The sequence below is a fragment of the Dermacentor andersoni genome, chromosome 2 (assembly GCF_023375885.2).
Source record: "Dermacentor andersoni chromosome 2, qqDerAnde1_hic_scaffold, whole genome shotgun sequence".
Taxonomy (NCBI): Eukaryota; Metazoa; Arthropoda; class Arachnida; order Ixodida; family Ixodidae; genus Dermacentor; species Dermacentor andersoni.
In genome coordinates this window covers 52426327-52451874 of record NC_092815.1, presented here as the reverse complement: position 1 = coordinate 52451874, position 25548 = coordinate 52426327, and the positions used below count along the sequence as shown (strand labels likewise).

General features: G+C 41.6%; 1 protein-coding gene across 5 annotated transcripts in view; it reads right to left on the bottom strand.

Moving 5' to 3' along the window:
• Nucleotides 1–25548, bottom strand: part of LOC126542323 (uncharacterized) — a 32518-nt gene that overhangs the window by 2573 nt on the left and 4397 nt on the right. The window contains exons 4-8 of one of the 5 annotated variants that reach the window (XM_072286404.1): nt 24221–24341; nt 16054–16114; nt 12733–12848; nt 7359–7602; nt 3232–4630 (exon numbers count right to left, since the gene is read on the bottom strand). In XM_072286404.1, the coding sequence (XP_072142505.1) occupies nt 16070–16114; nt 24221–24341 (166 nt within the window). In that variant the 3' untranslated portion in view covers nt 3232–4630; nt 7359–7602; nt 12733–12848; nt 16054–16069. Of the gene's footprint in view, nt 1–3231; nt 7603–12732; nt 12849–16053; nt 16115–24104; nt 24342–25548 lie in introns of those variants that run through there. The other 4 variants (XM_050189347.3, XM_055077161.2, XM_055077162.2 and 1 more) reach the window with 4 other exon arrangements.

Here is a 25548-nt window from a genome sequence, read left to right as displayed (position 1 = left end):
GACTGCTATTGGTAGCTGCAGTCGGCTAGATAGCGTAGATACTGCGGCCACCGCAGGTTGCCATAGCGAGTCCACTGGCCAAGCGCACTGCGGCTCGCTGAGGACAGCATATTTGGCTTATGTTTAGCACGTCGTACGCACCAATATCAGGAGTCGTAGCACTACGTTAATATCCAAAATGAAATTTGAACTACGTGCCATGGTGACAATTAGAAGGCAGAGCATTGTGGGCATACTCCACTGTGCCGTAGCCTTTGCAGTGCAAGGCATTGAAGAAGGAACGGGAGCACAGCAGAGGCCATGTTTGATTGCCACTAACTCCGCTTCTGCCGAATGCATTGAAGTACTTTTTGCAGCTAAGTATTCTTGAAATAGCCTATTTTCGCTTCAAATGCCTTTCGCCACTTAGATAAAAAGTGGTTCAGGGCTCCTTTAATAATGTCAAGCAAGTTTGCACTGACAGATCTGCGAGCACAACATGACCATGTATAGAGGTGAAATGTATGAAGGTATGCATGTGCACACAAGGCAGTGTAGATATCCATCTGCTAGGCTGGTATGGTATCTTAGAGCTAACACCACAACTCCTATTGCTTATTGACTTGCTGCTCTATCTGCATGTAACGGAAGTGCAGAAAGAATGCGGGTTCTTACAGATGACATGAGCAATGTCATAACCAGGATATGCTAAAAGCAATTCAGTTTCGTTTTGCATGGGTGCTCATTGCAGCGAACAGACCAAACAGCAAAGACACACACTTGGGACAAGTGCTGGTTACACACTGGACAAACAGCATTCATCTTTAGTACAGCTATTTTCAATCCTGTCAAGCTTTGCTATGTTAAGTTGTGTTGCATAATGAGAATGCAGTTGTAACATTGTGTTCACACCAAGTTGAGCTAGTTGTCTGCTTATCGTGCTTATGCATCACACTATAGCATTTTGACAAGTGATGGACGAAGGAGCTTAAGGCACAGAACAAACACTGAAGGTATACTGCCCACACAGCAGTTGTCCCCATGTGAATCTTTGTGTAGTCCTGTCAGTTATTGTGCTGGAAATTGTAGTGCACAATGAGAACAAGGCACAGCAGTCATGTCACCTTGCTCACAGTCAGGTGCCTTGTGTACACACGTGTACTCTCATCCATTTTACCACTATTGCCTGTTGTTCGTCTGATGCTGCCCAATATTTTGGATTACATTAGCATGTTGATAGATTGAAGAGCTGCAGGTCCGACATTCTCACCAGTTATATTTCTTGGCACATAACAATGGCTAAACACCATCCCTGTGCTGTGTCCAGCTGCTCTTGACTTGCACTGTTTGAGACTGTTCACTTTCATCTTTTCGATGGCTGCTGCTACAATAACAGCTGTCATTGACACTATTTTTAGAGTTTGTCGGGGACCTTGTACGTGTGTGTGTTGTGGTCACATGTGTGTCCTTCCCCGCCGCGTATTATCCTAGTCACGTTTTAGGCGTGTGAATCGTGTGCATTTAACAAGCTGTTTTCTTATTCTTGTCACCTGATGTCACCTTGCTAGTATATTCTGATATGTGCTGCTCCTTGCATGCATAACACCAGTGAGACAAGAAATTAATTTTTATTTTTGTTCTCTGTTGATGTTATGTGCTATTTAAAACAATAGTACTTTTCCAATGTATGACGGAGCTCACCTCTTGCCAGACTGATCTGTTGTATTTCACTTGTGTATGGGATATTTTGTTGTTGCCATTCACAATCTGGGTGCTGTCTCGCAGTATCATTTCTTTACCCCCAGTGTCTCTATTATTTATCCAAAGCTTGAAAAAGCTTACCCACTATTATTTATTTCCTTCTTCCTTTGGCTTTTAAAAGCTGTTCACAGACGCCAAAAAACGAATATGAGCCATTCATTTGCATGTTTCACGGTGACAAAAAAAATTTCCCCTAAATTCAGTACACAGGCATCCTCAGCTTGGCAAAAAATCAAGAATATACGTATTCAAGCAGCAGGCTAACTGAAAGGTCCCTCAGTCCATTTAAACAAAAAGAAAAGCTTTTACATCAGACATTCAGTTCCAGTGAAGCCATTAGTAGAAATAATAATACTAATGCCTTTGTATGCCAGAGGTAATTCCGGAAAAATCTTCCGCCCCCCTTCTTTTTTTTCTTTCAACTGAAACTTATAGCCAACTTCCTTAGCAGAACAAAGCTGCAAGCAGAAGCATATTACTTAAATGAAACTGAAGAGGCTATCCTGGCCACAGGCTAAACATGCTGCTCCAATTGTTTGTTACCCTTTAAGTAACAGTTGCATGTTCTGTTTTCTGCATGCTTCTGTCTCCTTCACCCAGCCACTCGCATAGCCGGGAAAGAGAAGTTTAATGTCAGCCTCTAAACCAATTCTTTTGCTTTAAGCAGTTGCTGCAATATGATAAGACTTCACATCATTTCTCATCCTTCCTAACATATACATGGTTGGTTCATAAAACCTGTTTCCAAATGCATAAAATCTCATAGCTGGTACAAAATATGCTTTTATGTAGTAATCCAATTTCTGCAAGCACCAGTCAGTGTGTGCTGTCACTAGCATTTGCTTGCTTCCAGGATCACCTCAGCCCAATGTGAAAGGTGTAGTAAATGTTTGCTTTGTCAACTGGTGGTTACACTATAAAAAGAAAAAAAAAAGCAGCAATTGTCAAAGTTGGGCAGGATGGTACAGTTTTTAGAAAGTGTAAGGTTTCAGTAATGTAATTCCATCCTTTCAAACTGAAGCTGGTGACTGCATGCTTTCTCTACTTCTTACAACCTTGGTTGAAACTGCAAGCAACATGACGACTGAGAAGCACGACTGTAGTGAATCGAAATTTCTAGGAAAGCAGTAGATTTGCTGACATTGCATGTTTTAATGCTTGTGCAAAGTAAGCCCTTCTTTATTTATTTCTTAACTGCAAGTGCTAAATGTACCTTGCACAGCTTCGGCAGTCATGTTAGTCGTCTATTGTTCTATCAGACATATTCGCCGATTAATGTTTTAATTACATAAGGTTGGTTTTGCAACTTGTGTCATGTGCATGAAGCAGTCAAAGCTTTTGGTACAGACCAGATGTTCTCGGCAGGAACTTGCTTGCACTGGAGCAGCCTAGCTGCATCCTTGATAACACCGTGGCAGAAGCCCATTACTTGTTTTTACGTTACTCACTGAAGAAATGCCAACCAAAATGAAAAAAAAAAAGGAGCTGTGATGCTACATGAGTCATTATTTTATTACAACTCTCCACTTACAAACATTTCTTTTTCTCCATTTCATACAACACTGCATCACCGGTACAACTCTTGTCTTTCCAAAGATTTACAGTGTAGTCCTGATTGTGGAGCTTGGTGACTTTCCCTTTTTTCGTTTGAGTAACAGAGTTTGCCTCTTGACGGCAACACCTTGACTCACAATCACTGTTCCGTAGTCCCTGGGCCTCGGAAGGGGGTCCGTGTAACATTAACACACTTTTTATCACATGTAGCATGGAAATAAAACATATCGTGAAAATGAAAACTGGGTCTCTCTGTGAACCTTTCATCTACTGTACTGCACCAACTGTGTGATGCGAAGCACTTCTCATTCTCTCCTGGTTGCCTGCTATCTTCTCTCAGACAAAAGGGGCATACATGCCTGATGTTGGTGAGCCATCCCTTACACCCTCAAAGAAACACGCCTCAACTTGAAGCAGTTACTCAACTTCTTAGAGCATGGGATATAGCACTGCCCTTCATCTGTAAAGTAATGTTGCTCTTCAGTAAACCTCCCTCATCTAATTCCTGCAATAAAGGGATGCTTCAAAGACACTGCTCTGCTCTTTTTGAACATTGCAAAAGCCTGACAACTTTATTACGGCTTAGGGAACACAGAGAAACAGTGTTTAAGCACAGCGACTACTTCTGTAGTGGGACTTGAGTAAGCGCTGCACCTTCCACTCTCTGAAGGTAAAGAAGCTGCTTCAAGTTGAGGAAAATTCAACGTTACCAATCAAGCGTGCACTTGAAAAAAAGAGAAGTTGCTACTGACTTCCAAATGTCACACTTCAAAGAAACACGCAACGTACTGTTATTCAATAAAAATTCCATATCTAGGCTGTTCTTTAGTTACAAAAGCGGCAGCTATGACAGCCTAGGAAGACATTTAACAGAAACCTGGCCTAATATGTTGGATATTAAGTGTTCCCACTGAGCGTGACAAATAATTGAATCGTCGGAATATAGATGCTGATGAGAGGTGCCCTAGTGAATTTGCAAGAAAACTGCCTATGCAGGAATGTTGGTACTACAAGCTCAATCTCTTGCTTGGTCATTTGCAAAGGCAATGGCATTGAGGTTGACACTGTTAACCTTGCAGCACACAGAGACTTCACTTCTTGAAACAGTTTTCATCGAAGCATGCTTGTAACTAATGTCAGAAATGAAACTTAAGAAACTGTGCTTGGCAAACATAAAAAGGTTGCATGAGCAGGCAGTTTGCTCTGTGCATTGCTCTTCTGCAACTAATTTGCAGTAAGGCAAGGTCTTGCCAAGAAAAGATAATTGGAGGCAAGTTTCTTATTATTTACCTTTCAAGCAGGCCAGCCACCTTATGCCAGGCTGAAGGAGCATTCACTAAAGTAGGAAATGAGTAGTAAGCGATAGAGGCATTGCTTAATTAAGCCATACATTTAAAACACTGGTAAGGAGAAAAAGTGTCAGCAGTGGAAAGCAGTCAAAAGAAATATTGCTTTGGTGTTATTACAGAGCTGTGGCTAAATTCTAGAATGGACAGTTCTCTTGCCACTTGCAGCAAGTGCGAGCTAAACAATCCGGGAAGAGACAAAGCTGGTGAATTCGCAGACAGGCCACATTTCTTTCCATCAGCATTACTGTATTACTGAAATGTAAAGCTACCAATTTCCACGACAATGACAACTAAAATGCAAAAAGGTACCTAGATGGGAAGTAAATGATGCTATGGAATATAAGAAAAACATCTGCAATGATGGCACTTCTAAAAAAAAAACGAACCACCATTGTTTCACTTGTGACTGCACCAAGAAAATGGTCAGAATAAGTAAACAGCATGAAAGTAGAACTAGAACAAAAGAGAAGGGAAGGAACAAAACATCGTCACTAAAATTTTTTTCTTCTGCCCTAGTTTTACCGTCATACTTTTTAGTTTATGTTCAACCAACTAGCCCAAATCTGCACCCGGCAGTATAAATGTTCTGATTTTGAAAAATGCCTTTTGGCTTCATGCTCAATGATGTCTGTTGCAACAGAAAAGAGAAAAAAAGGGCATACAGCTTAAAAGTATCATACCACAATACATCCTTGTCTTTGAAATAACTACCTTGTCCTATTATTTTGCTAAGCTATATTTTCACCATATTTGGTTAACATTAAACAGCAACTTAACACACTGCACAGAAACATGGGTAGCCTTAAAGGGGCCCCGAAACACTTTTCTAACTAATCATAGAATAATATCATTACTAAGTTACGTCGTCTCATAAATCTCCTGCCACAACATTTTTTCGAATCCTTCAAGCACAGGCAAAGTTAAACGTAGTTACTGAACCGATGAGCAGCTTTCTTTCTCATTCCCACTAGCACGCTGGAGGCTACACAGGGGAGACAGCAAGGGGTGCACAGGAGCAATGCCCCGCTGGCCCTGCCCAAAGGTTGAACGTCTCAGTGGCGAGACGTTAAATAGCAACATGCAACTGTTGTGTGTAGACTGGCGATGCAAAGATGAAATGGCTTTTATGTTGTTTTAAAGCCATAGATGTATAAATATATTTTCCATTTATTTACCTCAAATGAGCAATAATTGTATTACTGAGAATGTTCTCACGGTCACGAAACCAGCCAACAGCGTTGGTGGGTCCAGCTGCTAGCGATGCCACTGACGACATTGCGAAGGAGAGAGCAAGCAATTTTTTACTGCTTTTGACAGAACATTGTAAATTGCCTGCTACACGCAGTGCTATAATATTCAGCTCACATGTTCACAGGAGCTTCCTTAACACATCGGCAAAGTTTTCTATGTTCAAAGAGTGTTTCAGAGCACCTTTCAGGGCTAGCTTCCTGAAACGTGTTAAACATGCAGGGTCACGTGTTAAACATGCAGGGTCACATGCCAAACCTCCATGACACAACCTGTACGTACGAATATCAAACAGAATTTTTTAAAACCAGAAACGAGTTTTAAAGTATTGTAAATTTAAAAAAATATTTGGCAAGTTGTAGCAAGCAGGAAAGCATGAGCAGTTACCAAATTGCTGAAACATACAACACTCGACAAGTTTCAAAATTTAAAACAGCGGCACGAAAGTGGACAAGAAAGTGACACAGTGGCACTGTTCTAAATTTTAAAATCGTGTACCAACTAGCCCAACAGTAAACTCTCCTAAAGTCCACAAGTGTCGCATGTATACACGAAAGACTCAGTCATGCACTTTGATGCAGCAAGTGCACCTACATTAAGTGAAAGAAGTAAAGGAAGACTGCCACAAAATAAACCGCCCCACAGGCAGGAATGTGCATTTTTTTTTTTCATTGCATTGCAACGGCAATTGAAAATAGTTACTGAGAATATAGAGAATAAGTGGCGACAGTTAGAGGGACACTAAAGAAAAGCACTGAATCAGTTTGAAATTATGAATTTCATTGAAATTTTATTTAATGTTGCGGGAGGACGTTTATTACTGAAAGATAAGATGGAGATGAAACTTCTACATTTTAAATTTCGCACCAGAGCCCCGGCACTGCTACGCAAGTGTGACACCATGGATTTCAAAGTATTCTTTCCTTCGTATTTGGGCAGCAGTGGTGCAGTAAATGTTCTTGAACTAAGTTCAGTCTTTGAATCCTTTTAAAAAACATCCACAATGACAGCATTTAAATTAAGAATGACTTCCCTACCCTGTCATCCATATTACACCAACAAATGGCCGGCATAAGTAAACTAACAGCACAAAAGTAGAATTAGGACACAAGAGTAGTCTATCTTCACTGATGAAAAAATACTGTGGAGAACCATCAATGACGATTGTCCACTTGACAACTTATATTTGTTGCAGTGAGGGTATTTAGGTAGAGTCTGTTGTCGCATTGTGCTATTCCATAGAGAACATAACCGTTAACGAGCACATTTCTAGTGGTAGGATAAATGGAAAGCATGTGCATCTGAATACGCTACAACAGCTGGCATTCGACAACGAACGTGCCTCGCAATGCAAGCTCGCGCGCCCTTTACATTGGCGCTTTTGTTTCAACCTCCGACCACCAACATTTGGCCACTGCCAACCACGAAACACGGAAATGGGCAAAAGAGCCAAAGAATGCTACTCGCCTTAAAATTAACTATGCTGAGCAGATGTAATAAAAATCCATGATGTTGAGGCACACTGGTGCGTGAAATTCAAGGTGGTGTTGCCACAAGTCTTTTGTTGTTGCATCTTTCGTGGCTTATCAAGCTTCCTTTGCGGTAAGAGTGGCTTTTTTGGTACTGTAGGAGGGTAACTCACTAATAGAGCTCTGAACTTATATTTCACTCTTTGGTGTCCCTTTAGAGTGCCACTAAAAATGGGTAAATACTGCAAAATGTAAAGGGAAAGACAACAAATTCAACATGTAACAGTGAATGAAACGAGCAATAATTTCAACATGGGAAGCACAGTTATAGTGCGAATGACTGGCTGTAAATGCCATGACACTTCTGACAAAAGGAACATCAGACTTGAAAAGACAACACAATGCTGTCATACAAAAGATAATGCTTACACAGAAAAGAAAAAGCAATATAGCACATCAACACTGCAATGTTTCCAGTGAAATATGAGATTAGGCCAGGTTATTCACCAGGTAACATTTTATATGCACAGGGATACAATTGAACCTCATTACATTGAGTAGTGACACAACTGATAGTGAAGGTAATGTGTAACTCGAATAATTGCACATAGTGAGATACATTTCAAAGTAATTATTTATATAACTTTAACTATCTAAACCTTGTTACATATTGTGAAGCCCCCTTACTCAATGCCTTTTTCAGTACTGTAAGGCATTTTGAATAAATAAATAAAAGGTAATTTCACTGCATTTTACAAAAGACACAGCACAAGAGCTCGTCGCTAAAATTTCGCTCAGCTTTGCATGAAATTTGGCGGTAATGCTTATGAATTCAGTCTGAAGATTTTTATGATATACTACTACAGTCAAACTGTGCTAATTTGAATTCTTAAAGTTGGCATATGTTTGTTTACATTACAGACCGTCCAGCCTTAGAATTTGAAAGTTAGTTTAGTTGGACTTGAAAGCTACTAAAATTTTGTGAAAAATACTGAAGGTTGTCTCACTACTGAAGATGTTGACTATTAGAATTTTTGCCAACTGTACTGGTGCTCTGAACAGTCGTTCTGCTCTATAGTCGCAGCAATAATGACCTGCTCCAAAAAAAAAAAAGAAACAATTCCTGTCAAGTTTATTAAATATTCATGTAATTTGTAATATGCTGAAATTTTAATGCTCTTATATAGTACCTGTTTTATAAGTTGGAGGTGCTGCTGTGGGTAGGTCTGAATGATTGGGCGGGCCCAATAAATCGGGCTAAGAAAAATGGGTCAATTGTTTGTTTTGCATTCATTTAAAATTGATGCTGTTTTAAAGCGGACACAAAAATTTTGTACTAGAATTTGTTGTATCAATAGGACGATTGTAAAGAACCTCTGAGCATTGGGCATTTTACAATAGAATCATAAAAGTTGGCAGGTATGAAATTATCAGGTGCTTGAAATAAATAAAACATACAGTACAAAACAAGGGCCTGACCTGTTATATAATCACACATAGTCTGTACTAGACAATTCTGTGCAAAACACAGGCTGTGGCCATGTTCAATAGCAGAGAGAGAGGATCCTATGGGATCCTGTGCAAGTGCATGCCAAATATCTGAGTAGCGAATGTGTGGCCATGTTATTTGCATCCTGTTATCCTGTTGCAGTGACACTCGTCAATACCAATGGCAGCCTGAATATCAAACGCGGGTACATCATGACTATTCATTCCTTATTCTCCTCAGGCCCAAGAAAAGCCTAGTGACACTACGCCTTTTATATTCAACTCTTGTTGCCAAGCAATCTCTTATGAAAAAAGTATGCAGAGATCATTGATGATGACTGTCGAAGTAAGTGAGCAGCTTCCTGAATCCACTGAATTATCTGTGAAAGTCGCTGGCACAATGTTTCTTCTTGTTCCTCTGCAGTCATGGTGGCCCCGCGGTGATGCCAAGCCTCATGTCATTTTTCCAAGTTTGTTCCTTTTCTGCCACAACCTTGCTGACCCACAAGGCTCTGTTGTAATGTCAGCATCTCTCCCAACCAAACAGCGAAATACGGAGACAATGGCAACTTTCCCTCTCTCCCAGTAATCTACTTTCTGTCCAGTGGGTCTGTCTTCATAGTAGCTCTCCCCTCCTTCGTGCAGCACTACCCTCTCCTGATTCTATCAGCAAAAAAAAAAATTTCCGCCACTGACCACGAAAAACGGGGGAAAAAGACAAGAGAAGCTAATCACTTCAACACCCTTTGTTTGGTCAAATGGCATGAATATTTGATTTAGCAGCACCTTTATGTGTGTAGACAATGTGACATCTCTAACGCTTATTCTGGTATAAACCTATTTTGCTCGCCTTTAAAACATAGATAAAGCGTAATGTCGTGCAGCGGTTCATTGGGTAGACTTTTTCATTTCAGATTGCAGCAACATTTCATGGCATGTCAGATGTGGGTACCTCCCGGGCATTTTTCATTGTCGGAGATGGCACAGTATATTTCCATTAATTCAGCTTTGCTTAAGTTGATTTTAGGGTTAGTTCAATTCTGATTGAAGGTCCTGGCGAGCACCCATGCATTTCTATGGACCAAAATTTGTGTTACTTTGATCCCAAACAATTGGCCTTGGCCAGATAATTTGAACTTGACCTGCCAGCTCGCAGCCGCCTGACCCCTATGGTGGCCCCAATAGCGACCCCATTAGTCACAGCGTCTGTCTCGACGGAGCTTAAGGGCAGTGAATGCATTAAACACATGTTGTCTCCTGTTGTTCACAATTGTCTGATTACTGTATTTACCTGATTCAAAGGCACACTTCCTTTATTCCCAGGCAAATTGGACCGAAAATTGCCTGCATGGTGCAAACAGACCGCCTTTGCGGCATTTGTATGGCATAACAAGAATGTACTGCGGCGAAAACGACTTTAAATTTAAAGTCAGGCGTCGCCAAATAGCTCGGACTTCGCTGTGGGACGGCTGCGCCACCTAGAAGCGATGGCTCACACTACTTCGCCTGCAACAGTTGAAAGTAGAAGGGGGAGGGGAAGCTGGCCTGCGCATGTGGGTGGTTGGCCACTGGTGGAGAGAGCGAAGAGGCTACGACGCGAAGACCCACGATGAGATGGGAGAGAGGGCACCAGAGATCATGGCCTCACGTTGCACATGCAATGCGCCGCTTGGCAACCGCGATGACAGTTAGTTGCATCTGCGCCTCCCAGGGGAGGTCAGGTACCTCAAACAAATGGCACAGAAAGCCAGCTTGCCTCTTTCAATCCCTATAGTGCTGGCTGTTTAAAGGTACACTGCATTCTTTGCAAAGATGAACAAAAGTGTTCGGTTTCACTTTGCACTCACATTGAATAAACACAAACGCGTATTTAAGTACTTATACATTTACAGAAAGCTTCACTGTATATAGATTCCAACAGGGCACATCGGACCTGCTGTATTTTTTCTTGCTAAAAAATCGGGTGGGCATTAGATTTATGCTTTGTTTAGGAGTGTTAATGTCATTTCTACGTCAGTTTTTTTACTTTTGACACATTGAACTTGGTTGCACCACTGTTTTCGGGGCGTGTTTGTGGCACAGGCAAATACTCCCAAATGAATCAGCAGTGTGTTTTGGCATTTTTCTGCAGTGTGTATAATTCGACCCAGTGAATAATTCTATCAATTTCATTGGTCCTGTCAGGGTCGAATTAATGGAAGTTGACTGTACAATAAATAGTCTCACACAAAGCAGTATTAATTGTCTTTAAATGCGATGGCAACAAGGTGATTAAACTATTGATATTGGCTATATGCCTCTGCCTTCAATTTAGACATTTTTTCCCCATCACTTCAATTGTTATTTTTAATAGCAAAGCTGACGTGCAGCAGGTTAGATACGAGGTCTGAGGAGGCTACGCATGTTCCGCTCAACGCCACCAATCTGTGCCCTGAGAAGCCGAAAAGTTTCAATGAAATGGAAGTTTTACTTGAATTAAGTGGTTTCACTCTGCCTTCAAAATGCAAAGGGCAAAATAAGACCTGGACATTTGCTTGAATTAAACAGAATTTATTATTTTGCTTCCTGCTTCTACTTTGGATTATCACAAACGGACTGGATACATGAGCCTCTTGTCATTCCATCCCATAAGCTGGTGGCAGCTTGTTACGACTAGTGTGCATAATCTCTCGCTGAGTTGCAGCTAACTAGTACTGTATTGCCAACAGCATGACACAGTGATGCTTCACGTGCTTACCTTCAGAAACCTTCTTACTTGTCAAGCCTGAACATGGCATCTGGATACTGCAGTGTTTAATGCGAGCCATGCGATCACAATCAAGCTTGAATTCTTGTACATCTTTTTGCTGTACAACTGGCCACTTTTGACTTTTTACACAATCATGCCATTTCAACTGCACTCTTTTATCGGAGTGCCCTGAAGAAAGAGTCAAGGGTCAAAAGCTAGGGCTTGGGGCAAGATCAACCAGGATAACTGATGTTAGACTTAGCGGTCAAATGGTGAACTGAAGCGCCAGGAAGTCGAAACTTATGAGCGACAAGATGAATGGCAGCAATTTTGTTGACGGCTATAAAATATGCAGTACAGACCATGCACATCATGGAAACAAAATAAATAAAAGCACCGTATGGCATCCAAATTTAATTTCTCATCACAAATCTTTTCCAAGAATTCCTTGAAGGCATCTTATATGAATTGAATTATGAGCAATAAAATGTTGCTGATGCCATGCACCAGTGGCCTTCCCCTCTCCTTCCATTGCAGCACTCACTATAGGTAGGACCTAACACTAAAGTCATGTTACAAGTTAGGTTAGGCCAGCTCTTGCCACCATCATTGCTCTTTCTGTAAAACGACTTAGGCACATTCCTCTCAATATCCCTAATGCTAGTCAAAGTGCAAGTTAAAGGCATTGCACAATTAAATGAAGCTCAAGTTTCACGGCAGCACTCTTCTGTGGAGTCTAATTGCTGATTCGTCCATGTACACTTTTGTAATGAATGTCAAATGCAATACAGCAATAGCTTTTTTTTTTTTGCTAAGTATCCTGCTTCATTGTAATGAGGTTCAAATCCCAAAAAATGTTATTCAATGCAGTTTTTTTTGGAATAAGTGTCCATTTCACACTGGCAGTGTAGCTCAAACATGGCAAACAAGAAGTAATCTCACTCTTACATACCTGATATTGTTGATATTGGAAGCACTGCTAATGACGGGTAGTATACGTAGAAAATAAATCAGTGAATTGATTTGCGAGCCTTGAGGTAGATTCAGTAATTTTGACCACAGAATGGTCTGCTCCGACAGGACACTATAACCAATGTGCAAGGCTCCGAGCTGGACGAAAAAAAAAAATGAAGATCATCTGTGAGGTCCTCCTCACCATGATGGGATTCTGATGTGCAGTGACAAATGACAGCAGATAGTTGGAGGAATGGGCCACCTTGGGTGCACTGCACCTTCGACTCTCCTTTCATCAGGCAGCTATATGGGCATTTCCTGTTAAGGCAAAAAGACAATTTCAGTATGTTATAGAAAGTCACCACTATCACAACTATGCAAAGTCATGCCTCCTGTCCCACATCGCCTCCAGCAGAGATACTATAAGTACTGAGTGAAAAAGGGGGGGGAAGAGAAAGAAACAAGTTCATGTTTACATTTAGTTACCATGTTCTGTGTCAAGCCGCATGCATTCAGCTAGCTCTATCATGCAATCGCATGGTGACTCGTCAACAAAAACTTTCACTTTAGCTCATTACTCATTACTCATTTTAGAGTCAAGAAAACACACTGAGAGATTAAATTCACTCCGACGAAGGCTTGTTCTCCGACCGAAACAAAAGTTGCATAAACAGGGTTAAGGTACCTCAGACAGGCTGGCTGACATTTTGATAGGTGGACCTATCTTTGTGAAAGTTGCCCTCATAGGTGGAAAGTTTTTCGTTTTTCTGGTCAAAGGGGGGGAGGCTGGGGCTCGACCATGTTTCCTAACCACACACACACACACACACACAATATAATTTTTAATGACACCTGCACTTGAAGAAACTTCGTGTGACCTCAAAGAATTGTTCAGTGAAGTAATGACCTTATATGAGTAGTTACAGAGCTCATACTAGGAGACAGTTCAATTTCACAGCGTGAGTGCCCTCGCACCACCGAGAGATTGGCGTCTCTCTGATGAGCCATACGACAAGTGGATTCAGTTGAACACATTAGGAAGATATATGTGTTTTGTGCATATTAGGTCGCACGAATAGACAGCAATGAAGAAAGCCATGTAATGCCTTCTGAAAGTTTTAATACGCATAGATAAAATCAATAAATATTTTGCTGACGAAAGGTCATTTCAGAAGACCTAACATGTATAAAAATGACAATATATAACACTTTCTGAACACAACTTATGACTAGAATGCATAAAGCAACGCGAGTCCATAAGGCAATCATTTAATTACTTGTCAAAGCACGCCTTATGCCATTGGTTTTATTTATTTCTCGTCGGCGGAATAAAGGATTATAGGGTAATAAATTATCAGATGCACAAATAAACAACCATATTAACAAATGAATCAATAAATAAGACATAGTGATATCTCAAAAGCACAAAAATAGACAAGAACAAGTAGGAACACTGTGCATTGCGTCATTGAGCTGCTGATAAAGCATGTGAGGAATAAAAATTAGTAAGGAAAATGCACAGCATACACTATGGTGTTTTACAAATAGCACTACCTAGCTTTGCTTGCCCAAAAGGCTGCAACCTGCTTGCGCTGTTATGTACCCGATTTTCGTTCCTTTGTATAACGTTTTCTGTTGTTTTCTAAGCCAGGTGGTCTGCTTGAAGCTTGCCTCAGTTCCCTGAAGCTTTCCTCACTGCCTTCTCACTTTGTATTACCACCTGATAACTTTTGCCAACTGAATACCTAATGTATGCCTTACTGTAGAAGGAGCACTCTGTAAAACTGGCCCCTGGTACAAAACAGGTCAGAACTATGCAATAGCTCTCAACTTCTTTCTTTTATCAAGACTTATTGCCACAAAACATCCATGAAGACGCACCCCTCCATTAAAACGAGAGCTAACAATTTTTCAAATCAGTCAGTTACGCCGAATCAGTCCGTTAAGCGTGCATTTTCTCCTAGTTTGCAGTGGCTGTGCTTGGCTGGCCATGCATCTGAGTAGTACTACATATGCGGGGGGGGGCACGCTTTATTTTGGAGGTGATCTACACCAGGTTCAAGCTTGCAATTCGAGATGGCTGGTCCCTCTGCGTGCACTGTCTCCCCACGCGCATAGCGTTATGTTTCCACTGGTGGTTATATGGTGGAAAACACACTTCCTTCTCAGTGTCAGATGGGTTCTGGCAAAGTACTGGCTAGCGACTTGCCCACTGTTGGCTTTGTCATTGGTGCTCATACTGTGTTTGTAGCCGGTGCACATTGCGACGCCTGCAGCCATGGTAGAAACGAGCTCGACGCATGTTTTCTATTTCTCATTTTATTTCTCGTCATCACCATGATGTTCGTTATGAATGCCACATAACAGTGAGCCGAAAAGAATGGCGGCTCGATGGGCATTAGCTTCCTAAGCACTAAATATTTGGGTTAGTTGGAGGTCCCACTATCAAATGCACGCTTGAAAAGGAGAGCACCTCTTTTCCTCTATCCCTGCCGTAGCTGCAAATGACTATGCGTGGCTGATGTTTCTAATTATTGGTAATTATTGGTGGGTGCAATGATAAAGGACGAGCAGGGATTGCTGCTGACTTTATGTGCGCTGTCTTCCTTCCCAGGCTGTCTTTCCGTGCCCTTTGTGTTGCAGATTGTGTAGTCTTAAGTTAAGAGACAGGGACAATCGGAGATATCACTGACAGAAACTGTCTTGTAGTGCACATAAATATAGACAGATGATGATGATGAACCAAATTTACGGAGTCGCAGTGAATTGCACAGCTGTACGAACCGTGTGCCCCCATGGCCGGCGTTCTTCATAATGCCAGCGTTGTGACAGCAAGTGCTCGTAGTCATCCAGTGAGATATTCACAGGTTTACATGGTCCGTGCATTACACTATGCTTGTTATTTTAATTAATAAGTGTACGTTTACAACAATTTATATGGTCAATGTAACTAATGTATAGAATCATCTAAGGTACGCACTTTTTTTGTCACAATTTTGACGAGCCTCAAATGGTGTGGGCGACAGAACTCTGGTAATTACATTTTAGAGGAGAGGGGAGGGGGGGAGATCTGCACGCCTCCCCCCCCCCTGGAAAACTTCAGAGGGGGCTCGCACCCCCGTAGTCAGCGCCTATAGTCGTCCTTGCCATTCTTGGTCATTTAGTTTTAACGGGTTAGCAGCGCAACATAGAGCATAGTAGAGTTTCCTTCACAGGCAGGCACCACCGTCAACGACACCACTTGACATCATTCTACTATCCCCTTAAAACTAACACTCCAAGCATGACAAGGCTGCCTTTGGTAAGGATAGGTCCAACTATCAAAATGTCGGCAAGCCTGTCTGAGACACTTTACCCTTTTTTATGTAACTTTTATGACTTGTGTATGTATTAGAGGCATCCTACAGTGGTGAAGCAGCTAACTAATCTCCACTAAAGGAGGACAGCTTCATTCCAAGAACTATTGGATTACTTTCTGCGGCCTATGCTATGGCTTACATGAAAAACGTGTAGTTATACTCACATAGTCTTGCTGCTCTCTACTGGCCAGCGTCCAGTGGTGGATTCACATCAGGATCTTGCGGCTAAATTTGACCAATGTAGACACAATTAATATACTAAAAGGATTTGTAAATGTCTGCTTGTCACAAAAAGATCACATGCATAATTAGCAACCAAATGAGCTTAATATATTGGGCAAGAAGTTGTAAAAGATGCTATAACATGGTGTCTCAATGACTTAGCAAAACTGTTGACTAATGTCCTAACAAGATATTTTGCTTGCAAAAGAATGCAACAACTTATGTCACCAATCAAGCATGAATTTGGGTTGCGACAATTTTTAGCGTGATACCCACGGTAAAATTTTCAACAGTAAAAACGCTATGGCAAATCAGTTCTGCGGAAATCGGGGGCGCAGTCACTTCACCATCTGAGCTAACCGGGAGGCAAGCAGATAGCACAGCAAGGCTGAATTAATCGATAACTCGAAGCAAAGGGACACTGTAGCATAAAGCTACAAAGAAAACACAGATTTTTCAGAAAGAATGTTTCAAATAAAATTTTGTCCTGGCCCGGGAAACGAACCTGGGACCAACGCCTTTCTGGGGCGGTCACTCTAACATCTGAGCTAACCAGAAGGCTAGCTGATCGTAGAGTGAGGCCAAATTAATGGGCAACTTGAAGCACAGGGACAGTGAATGTGGAAAATCAGTTCTATGGAAATCTGCATGCAGGAAGAAATTTTATTGAAGGGGAATATTGTCATCCACTTCAGAATTGAGCAGAGCTACAAAGGAATGTTCACTAAAAATGTTCACTGTAACTAATGAGCAAAGGAGATAAGGACACAAGCAGAGAAATAACAAGGACACATTAGTTACAACAAATTCATTCCAGCTTGCCCAGCTTCCAGTAATTCTACTGAAAACACACAGGTGAAACCCATATGGGTTTCACTGAACAGGCTCTCACGACAGTATTGACACAGGCAAAACAGAATTTCAATGCACCACATTTAAGTGTATTCAATGCACCACATTTAAGTGCACCACATTCATCAAAAGAAGTAAAACCACTCGGACTTTGAGGGTTGCCAAATCCTAGCCGCCTCATGTTGCAATCACGAAACTCCTGGCACTGGAAAGCCTTGAAGGATAAGAGCTGGCCCCCCTCTCCAAAAATTTTTAAGCAGTGCAGTTGCCAACAAGAACTCCCACAGTCAGGTGCGGTCAAGTGCGTGGTTTCTTTAGACAAAGGCTGCACCTGCCTCTGCCATAAAAAGGTTTTCATAAAGTATGCATATGTGTGTGTGTGTGCGAGGGGGAGAAGCTCTGAAATGAAGTAGCCACTCTGCCTAGTTCTCAACTTCGTGATTCATATCTATATGACTTCTAAGGCTGGGCAACTTATTCAGCTTCTGATTAATTTGTTAATACATCAATTGAATTTAGAACAGTGCAACAAGGGTCATAGACAGTAGAGAACACACAGCGCTCACTTCCAACTCTGCATCATTATGAAAGAGCAGAGATATGCGAACAGACAAAAATAAAAACAGCATGAAGAAAATTGAACTGATGTGTAATCATGTCACGTCACAGTCGGCATTGGCACCCAGAAACTGCAATATGCTCCCAAGCAACTAATCGCACTTTCTCTGAGGATTTCTCTTGTGAACTGGTTACAATGCCTATGAAGAATTTTAGAGCACTTAAAATGCCGGCCGCAATTCAGTTTTTTCTCTTCTTTTTTTCATGCTGTTTTTACTTTGGTCTGCTTGTATATGTTTGCTCTTATGGGATAAAGCAGAGCTGGAAGTCAGCACTGTGCGCTTCCTCTACTTTCCCTGTTCCTTGCTGCACTGTTCGAAATCCAAGATGTTCAACCAATAAGCCCAAATTTTGATGTTATCTCAATTGCAATTCCTTTGTGAAGTCGAAATGGTAACACATCTCAGGCCAAATTCAATTCTTCGTTCTTTTTGCAATGAGTGCCAAAGAAGGAATCCTTGCCTTGCAGGGAGGCTTGCTTATTGGTTTAACGAAGAGTCCACTGACGGTAGAAAGCACAGCTATGTGCAATGCCACTTTGTGCACCTTGCAGATGGCAAAAACATGTAGTGTCAATATCAACATCTGTGCACTTTAAAATGATTATCCTCAATTGTCAGGACAGCTACGTATGAAGCTACCTCATTTTTGACCACAGACCAACAAAGACCTTGAGACGGCTTTGCAGCACAAGGAAATTTGCTCCCAGTGACAGCATAGGATGGCTGTGAGGCAAAAATAATGCATCATGATCGCCTTTAATGCAAGGCCCCTCCCAGTGGAAATGTGTACTTTCAAATTAAGCGTGTGTCCTCTCAACAAGTTTGTGTAGCCATGGCAACGAGGACATATACCACCTACTACGTGACTCTCCCAACCACACTAAACACAGACATCGCCTTTATTAAGAACTGTGTTTAAATGACTCGCATGGGCCTTTCTTGCTTCCCAAAGTGTTAGGCCCATTGCCACCAAAAGACCACCACAAAGCAATTAGATGCTCTTTTGAAGACACTGGCATTTGTGATGAATATTGACTCTACTGCATCGTGTGCAATTGTGTCTCACTTGTGCATCTGAAAGCTGTGTACTCTAGACATCTGTAGACTTCGCTTCCAGGAGAACTTTTGGAGAGAGATTTTTACTCCTAGTGTGTTAGATGTTGTTCTGTTTTATTTAACTACTTCTTAATGCAAGAATTCATGTTTTTTAACATCCTATATTACTAACTTACTAAGTGAAAAGGCATAGCCGTCACCACCAAACAGTGACAACTCCTCCTCTGTTTATTTTTATTCTAATAATAAAGAAACAAGCTAGTGCACAATATCGCCAGCTCCCTCCAAGTAAGAATAGGAATTAAAGTAACACTGACATGTCATTTACGACTGGTCATGTTTTCTCATTTAATGAAGGTCTAAACCCTCTAAACCTTAGATAAATCATACTGGCAGGCACCCAGAGAGCCTACATAATTCAATATACCAATAAAACTTGTTTCTACGCACTGGTTTTGATTTAAATACCTAGGAGCTGGGTGTGTCATAATGTCACAATATAATGGCTCGCTCCATTCCTCTGAAAACTGTGGCTGTAACATGAGAACAGTAAGAAGAAACATGTGCCGCTGTCGTTGCTTATCTTTTTATGGGCAACACCATCTTAGCCTTATGACACTCCACAACATCATCAAATTTTGCTGTGTGTCAGGGTGTCATATAGTGTCAATGAAGCCAGGTTTATCATTTTCAGATAACTTTAGTACCAAATTAAAACCCAGTCTAAACCAGTTACAACGAACAGAGTTAGGCACTAAAAATGGTTCAACATATAAAATAATTCAACATGCCCAAACTCGCCTGTCTTACTGAGCTCACTCATCCTATCGAAAATTTGTGGTGCGCTCATTATATATGGATTTGTTATAACCAGTGAAGAAATGAAGCATAGAAGGGTTCCATTTTGGCAGACAAAACTACTTACACATAGTAGGCAGTAACTTTTGCCTATGCATCAAACTGTTTCTCAGCGTCACAATGAATAGCAGCTTGATAAAGCTTCACTTCCAGTATGCTTATGACATACTCCCAGGCATTTGTTTTGAGTTATTTGTTTACAACACAGAGATGCAGGATGGCCCAAGCAAAAAGTGAAAAATTTGATTGAGAGAAACCTGAGGCACGCATGCAACCTTATACGCACGCATGCTCGAACATAAGAAAACAGTAAAATAACTCTCCTCAGCGCAGCGTTTATGACACGCAAGTGGTTTTATTGCACTGGCAGCGGACGTCCCGAGTTCAATATATCCAAGATTCTGGTCAGCAAGTTTTGTATGTTGTGTAGAGAATAATTCACTTTATCTGGGTTTGTTATATTTAGGTTCGACTGTATCTTGTATTAGAATATCTCAGATTTGAACATATTTCCCAACCTTCACACTTGCTAAGTCCAATTTCTTTACGTGAAAGAAGAGTACGGTAGAGTTCCTACAACTCAAGTGTCAGTACTCCACTATAGAGCAACGGAAGGTTTATTAACTCTAGTAGCAGTGTTCGATTTACTTGTCTTGCCCACTCTCACGTGGTGCTGTTGGCTATTCCTGGTGCTCTATAGTTGCTGTTGGATATTCCATTCACACTACACTTAAGCTTCGATATAACGAAGTCGGTAAAATCTGCAATTTCCTTCATTATATCGAAATTTCGTTCTATTGAAATTTGACTTTTTATGCAAATAGGTACAGTCGCCAATTGATTTTTCTTACACTGAAGGGGGCCACAGAATTTTCCTAATTATCGAGCAATAGAAGAAAGCAAATTTGAACTAGAAAAACAATTCACTTTGATAAATTTGGGAGTCGGCGATGAATGATATGGTTTCATGCCAAGAATGTCGACGATTTCTTCTCGGCGGCACGAATTATGCGAAGCCAGCTACACTTTCGCTTGCACTCTGCACCCGCGGCTGATAGCGTCGCCCCCACTGCAACGATGTTATTGGACAAAGCACTGGCAGCGAGGAGCAAATGCTGCAGCTGCCTCTCGCTCCAACAGGTCACTGAAACTTGAGATTGCGCAATCTCCAATACTAAAGGCGCGGTAAGACATGGAGCCACGCCGTCTCGGCACGTCCACTCTACACATGCGGCAGCTTACCTCTAAAGTAGGGTGCACGGCTGCGTATGCGCTCACCCGCACTTACGGCCATGCACAGCCACGACCGAGACGCACACCAGAAATCGAGACGCGTGCCAACTTATCCCCTTCACCCCCCCCCAACACCTCGCTAGCTTGATCCATTTACTGCGAGCTCGCTCCCCTCCCCCTCTTTCCCTTTGCTCACGCAGGAAGGCGGCACTCGTGAAGCCACCATCTTTCTCGTCTCAAGCTCATACACTTTGACTCGTACCTAAGGCACAAAGTGCGCGGGTAGCGATATCACGCTTGAAACATGCCACCGCTCAACTTCGGCGGTTGCTCTTGTCATGCGGCGGCGCGTGATTTCAGAGGTGCGTTTGCAAGCAGCCACCTGTAATTCAATCATTTGACTATCTGCAACCGTTTATTGTCTCAGCATTCCTCTACGATGGAAGTGAAATTTTGTTATATTTAAATCACATACAAACACACTTCACTATATTGAGGCTCTAAATACACGGTGTTTTGTGGACAAGAGGTTATGAAAGCTAAATACTTCGTTATAGCGAGAATTTCATTATATTGAAGTTCATTATATTGAGGTTTACATAAATGGTGTGGTAGGTAATGCATACAGCAGTAATGCAGGTGAAATGAACTGCACATTGTTATTTTTGTTCTTCTGACAAGCCAGCACATAATACACTAGAAATTTGTTCATACGTTCTGGAATAAAGCTAAAGAAAAAACACACTAAAAGGGGAAATTTATGATACGAAGTCACTAAAAAAATTTGGCAGACTCTACTGTATTTGACATCTATGTAATGCGAACCATTGCGCGAATTGTTGCAGCATGAGATGCCAATGCATGCCAAGCTGGTAACGTATGAGTGGCCCGAGATGAGCATTGCTACTTTTGCGGCTTCGGCAAGCTTACGTATGCACTCCTCAAATTTAGCCTGGGTCAGCAGCTTCTTTGGCAGCATATTGCGGGACATTTTGATGGGCCCACATGGCGCAAATCATTGTGGCTCCAGACGTTGAGACGTGTCGAGCTGGTGGGGTCCTTCTTCCTATTGCGTTGTGTTTTACGACAGGAGACAAACGAAAACTAGCTGGTGGGTGACGGCGGAATACGATGCCTACGATGCCACCAGAGTGAAACATTACGCCTATTCCTTGCCACCTGCAACAGGGAACGGCGGCATGCTTGGGTTATCACCTATTAAAAGCATGCAATATGTTTCTAAAGTAAAACCTCGTTTACATGTACCCGTTTAATAAGTAATTCTGATTTAAATATAGTTGCAATGCAGCCCCTGCTCTGTTGCCAATGAGCCTAATGTATTGGCTGACCGCTTAAGCCATAGTCACTTAACGCATGCCGAATGGTTTGTGTGAAGTATGTTTACTTAATTTTCAGTGCGTACAAGTGTGGAGTCAGCAAATTGTTGTGCGTGCAGATAATAAATAGCAAAACTGTGGTGCACGGACCATTCTCAGACTGCAGTCGCAACCGAGAGTGATGTCAAAACATGGTAGCTCTGATGTGTTTTCCTGCTCCCATAGCTTTTCACACTTCTATGTCGTCATCATGGATGACTGTGTGAATGATGGCCCTTCCGTATCTGACATGGCTGGTGCACTGACTGACGGTCATGCAGCTGTTTGCAGAGAAGTGGGGCCTGATGGAGAAACTTTCTCATGGCCTTGCTGAATTTTAAGGTTTGAGTGTCGCTGCAAGGCCAACATCTTCAAACTCAGCAAGGTTGCTATGGCGGCAAGTGAAAAACACAGGTCTCTTGCTGTTTGCTTGAAAATAAAACTTGTTTGCATGCGTCTTTGAGTGAGAACACTTCTTTTTTGGGCCGATAAGTCCATAGCAGCTCATCTGCCATTGTCGGTTAATTAGTTCATTGCTTAGTGCGTACCTGATCCACATTCCCTACGAACTATGTATTAACGAGGCTTTATTGTAACGGCATTACACCCCACGTGCTGTGAAACAGACAGGTGAAGATGCTTATTGAAATAGGGTAGGCGGCAATAGCTGTGAATGCAATGTGCAACAACCTGGGGGGAGATTTGTTGCTACCGGAACAGGAAAATGAGTGCGTGCCGGCATTTTCACACGAGACATGCGGGCAAGTATTGTAGGGAAGCTGTTGTAACGGACGACTACTGCTCTCGATCAATCACACGCACTTCGAGCCTCTTCTTGTTTACATGGGATTTAGTAGCCGGTAAACGTATCATACAATCGAAGTTTGGTGATGTACTGAACATTGGTACAGAAAGATTGTAATATGAAGGAACACATGAACTGGTAAAAAAGAAGCCTAACTGTATTAGGTCATTTTTTGTGTTCTCAATCGCGAGTGTTGGAGCCGGGAAATCGTACAAAACGGGATTGTAGTATATCTCCTGTATATTCTTTGTTGCCTAACATCAACAACTCTTCCAACCAATACGAAAATAACTTCGTTATATCCTATATTCGTCATTTGCATATATGTATTTGTTACACGCTGACTTGAGCAACAAAATTTCTATACTGACTCTTGTTACATATTATAATTCACTATACCTATGCTTGTTATACAGGTAAAACTCGATCTAACGAAACCTGATTTTATTCCCGATATAACGAAGAAATCATCAACCCGAATTAACAAAACAAACTTGGCCGAGCTCAATTAATGAACTATTTTCCTCAAATAAATAAGTAAGAAAGGCGGTGATTTCTTTCGAATTTCGACACAGACGAGTTCTTCTTCGAGTGTGCGCTCTAAAGCTACCGTATTAAAACATCTAGGTGCCATGGTCACATCCCTAGCTTTATTTTGACGAGGCTGCACGCCGCGCCATGCACGGAACAGCTGACTCGGCACCGCCTCGGTAGGGGCAGCAGTGGTGGCTTTCGTTATTTTATGGTTTATGCAATAGATGGCTAGATTAGTGGAAAATACAACGCCACAGTAGCCTTTGCATGTCGCTACATTACAATTTTAGATTTCGAAGGACCAAAAAATGTATTTCTCTATTTTACGAACTTTCTGATTTAATAAAATAATTCAAGCATGGTCATCACTTTGTTAAATCAAGTTTCAACTGTATCAAGATTCGACTATAAAGGTTCTTCCCTCTGGCAAATGTGTTACAGTCCATGCACACTACATGGAAAAGTATAATTCCAATGGCTACATACCACTTCTATGCTTTACCAAAATACAAAACATTGTCTCCTGTGCATTCAGGGTAAATAAAAGGTAAGAACTTGTGTGTTTGCTGATGTCTTCAATGTAATTGTTATCAGTATCATTCATTTAAGTCAATTACAGTAGAACACAGAGCAACTACAGTCATGTAAGATGTGAGCCGTCTGGTGAATGAATGAAGCTTTATTGTCATGGTGATAGTAGAGTTGGATGATTAGCATGTGTCTTTGTCTCTTGTGTGGTGATATTAGTGCTCCCTGGTGTGCCATTACCCCTCACCATGCCATCTTGTAGCCCATTTCCAACTTCTTTTGCCGCCTCTTCTTTCTTGGCAGGTGGCAGTGGCTCCTTGATCAGGTTTTGATTTCTCTCAGGTGCCGCTGTCTTTTGGCTGGCAGAGCTGTGCAAGAAAAATTGAGACAGAAAAAAACCAATCACGGTCTATTTTGCCGCTGACAATAGGCCGAGGCATGCACGAAGTTTCCTTTGCCAAAGGGTGCTGTCAAACAAGGTCAGACTGTCACAACTGGACTCTCTGAGCTAATTTATGTGGTACAACGTAGCACTTTCCAATGGGCAACAGCAGTGTTGGCAATCTGCAGGGAGCAGAGTAAGCACAAAGCATGTTTATTTTCCCAGCCACTACAACGAGATTTCCCAAGCTGAGCTTGCAAAAAACCCAAGGGTCACATAGACTGTTTCTGTAGGTGCCACAGGTGGCCAGTGCAATGCATGTGATAACCTGTCCTGGTACTGTCTTCATGTATATACTGATGCAAGTCCCTCTCTCTCTCTCTGCAATTTCCAGACTAAATGTACACTTCGTGAATGCTTTGGAAAGTGCATAACCTTCTCAGGCACCAAATTATTTTGTTCACTGAAAACATAGTTTTAGCACATTTCTTCCATCTTAAGAATTACGCAAAGCATGAAGCTGAAGATAAGATTAAGATTTTTTAATTCAGTAAGTTTTCTCCAGATTACAAAATGTGAACGCCATGCAAGAACTCTCTACGTCTGATATGAGAACTGTCTGATATGAGAACAATAACGACTTTGCACACTTGGAAAGCATTCAGCCACTTGAAAATAAGCCTGATGTAAAACATTGTGAAAAACAATAAAACTGAAGCAGCTAAATGATGACAAATTGACAAAGAGCAAACACCCAGCCATCTACTTTCCAACTCATTTTACTAATACACTCAAGTTATTATTCAGACCTACAGCGCAGGTTAAGCGTTTAGCATGTTTTGAATATTTTCATTGGGGCTATTAGCTTCTGATGCATTATCTTGGTGCACACAATTGTGCATACAATGCCTGAAAGGGTTAATGCAACTGGGTGCCTAAGAGTTACACTCCACAATCTCCAATAGTAGTGAATAAGTCACAGAAGTTTCTGAGCTGCTAGCAACATGCTTTGCAAGAAGTTTCCATCGCATGTTGCCCTGTACAAATGCTTTAATAGAAAAGCACAAAGATCTCTAGTTGACACTTATCATGACTGCAAATCCGCTGACATTCAAACTTTAGTGCTCTCCACGCAACCCCCCAAAAAAGAAAGAGAGAAAAAGAATGCACTAGAATAGAATATTTTTTTAGCT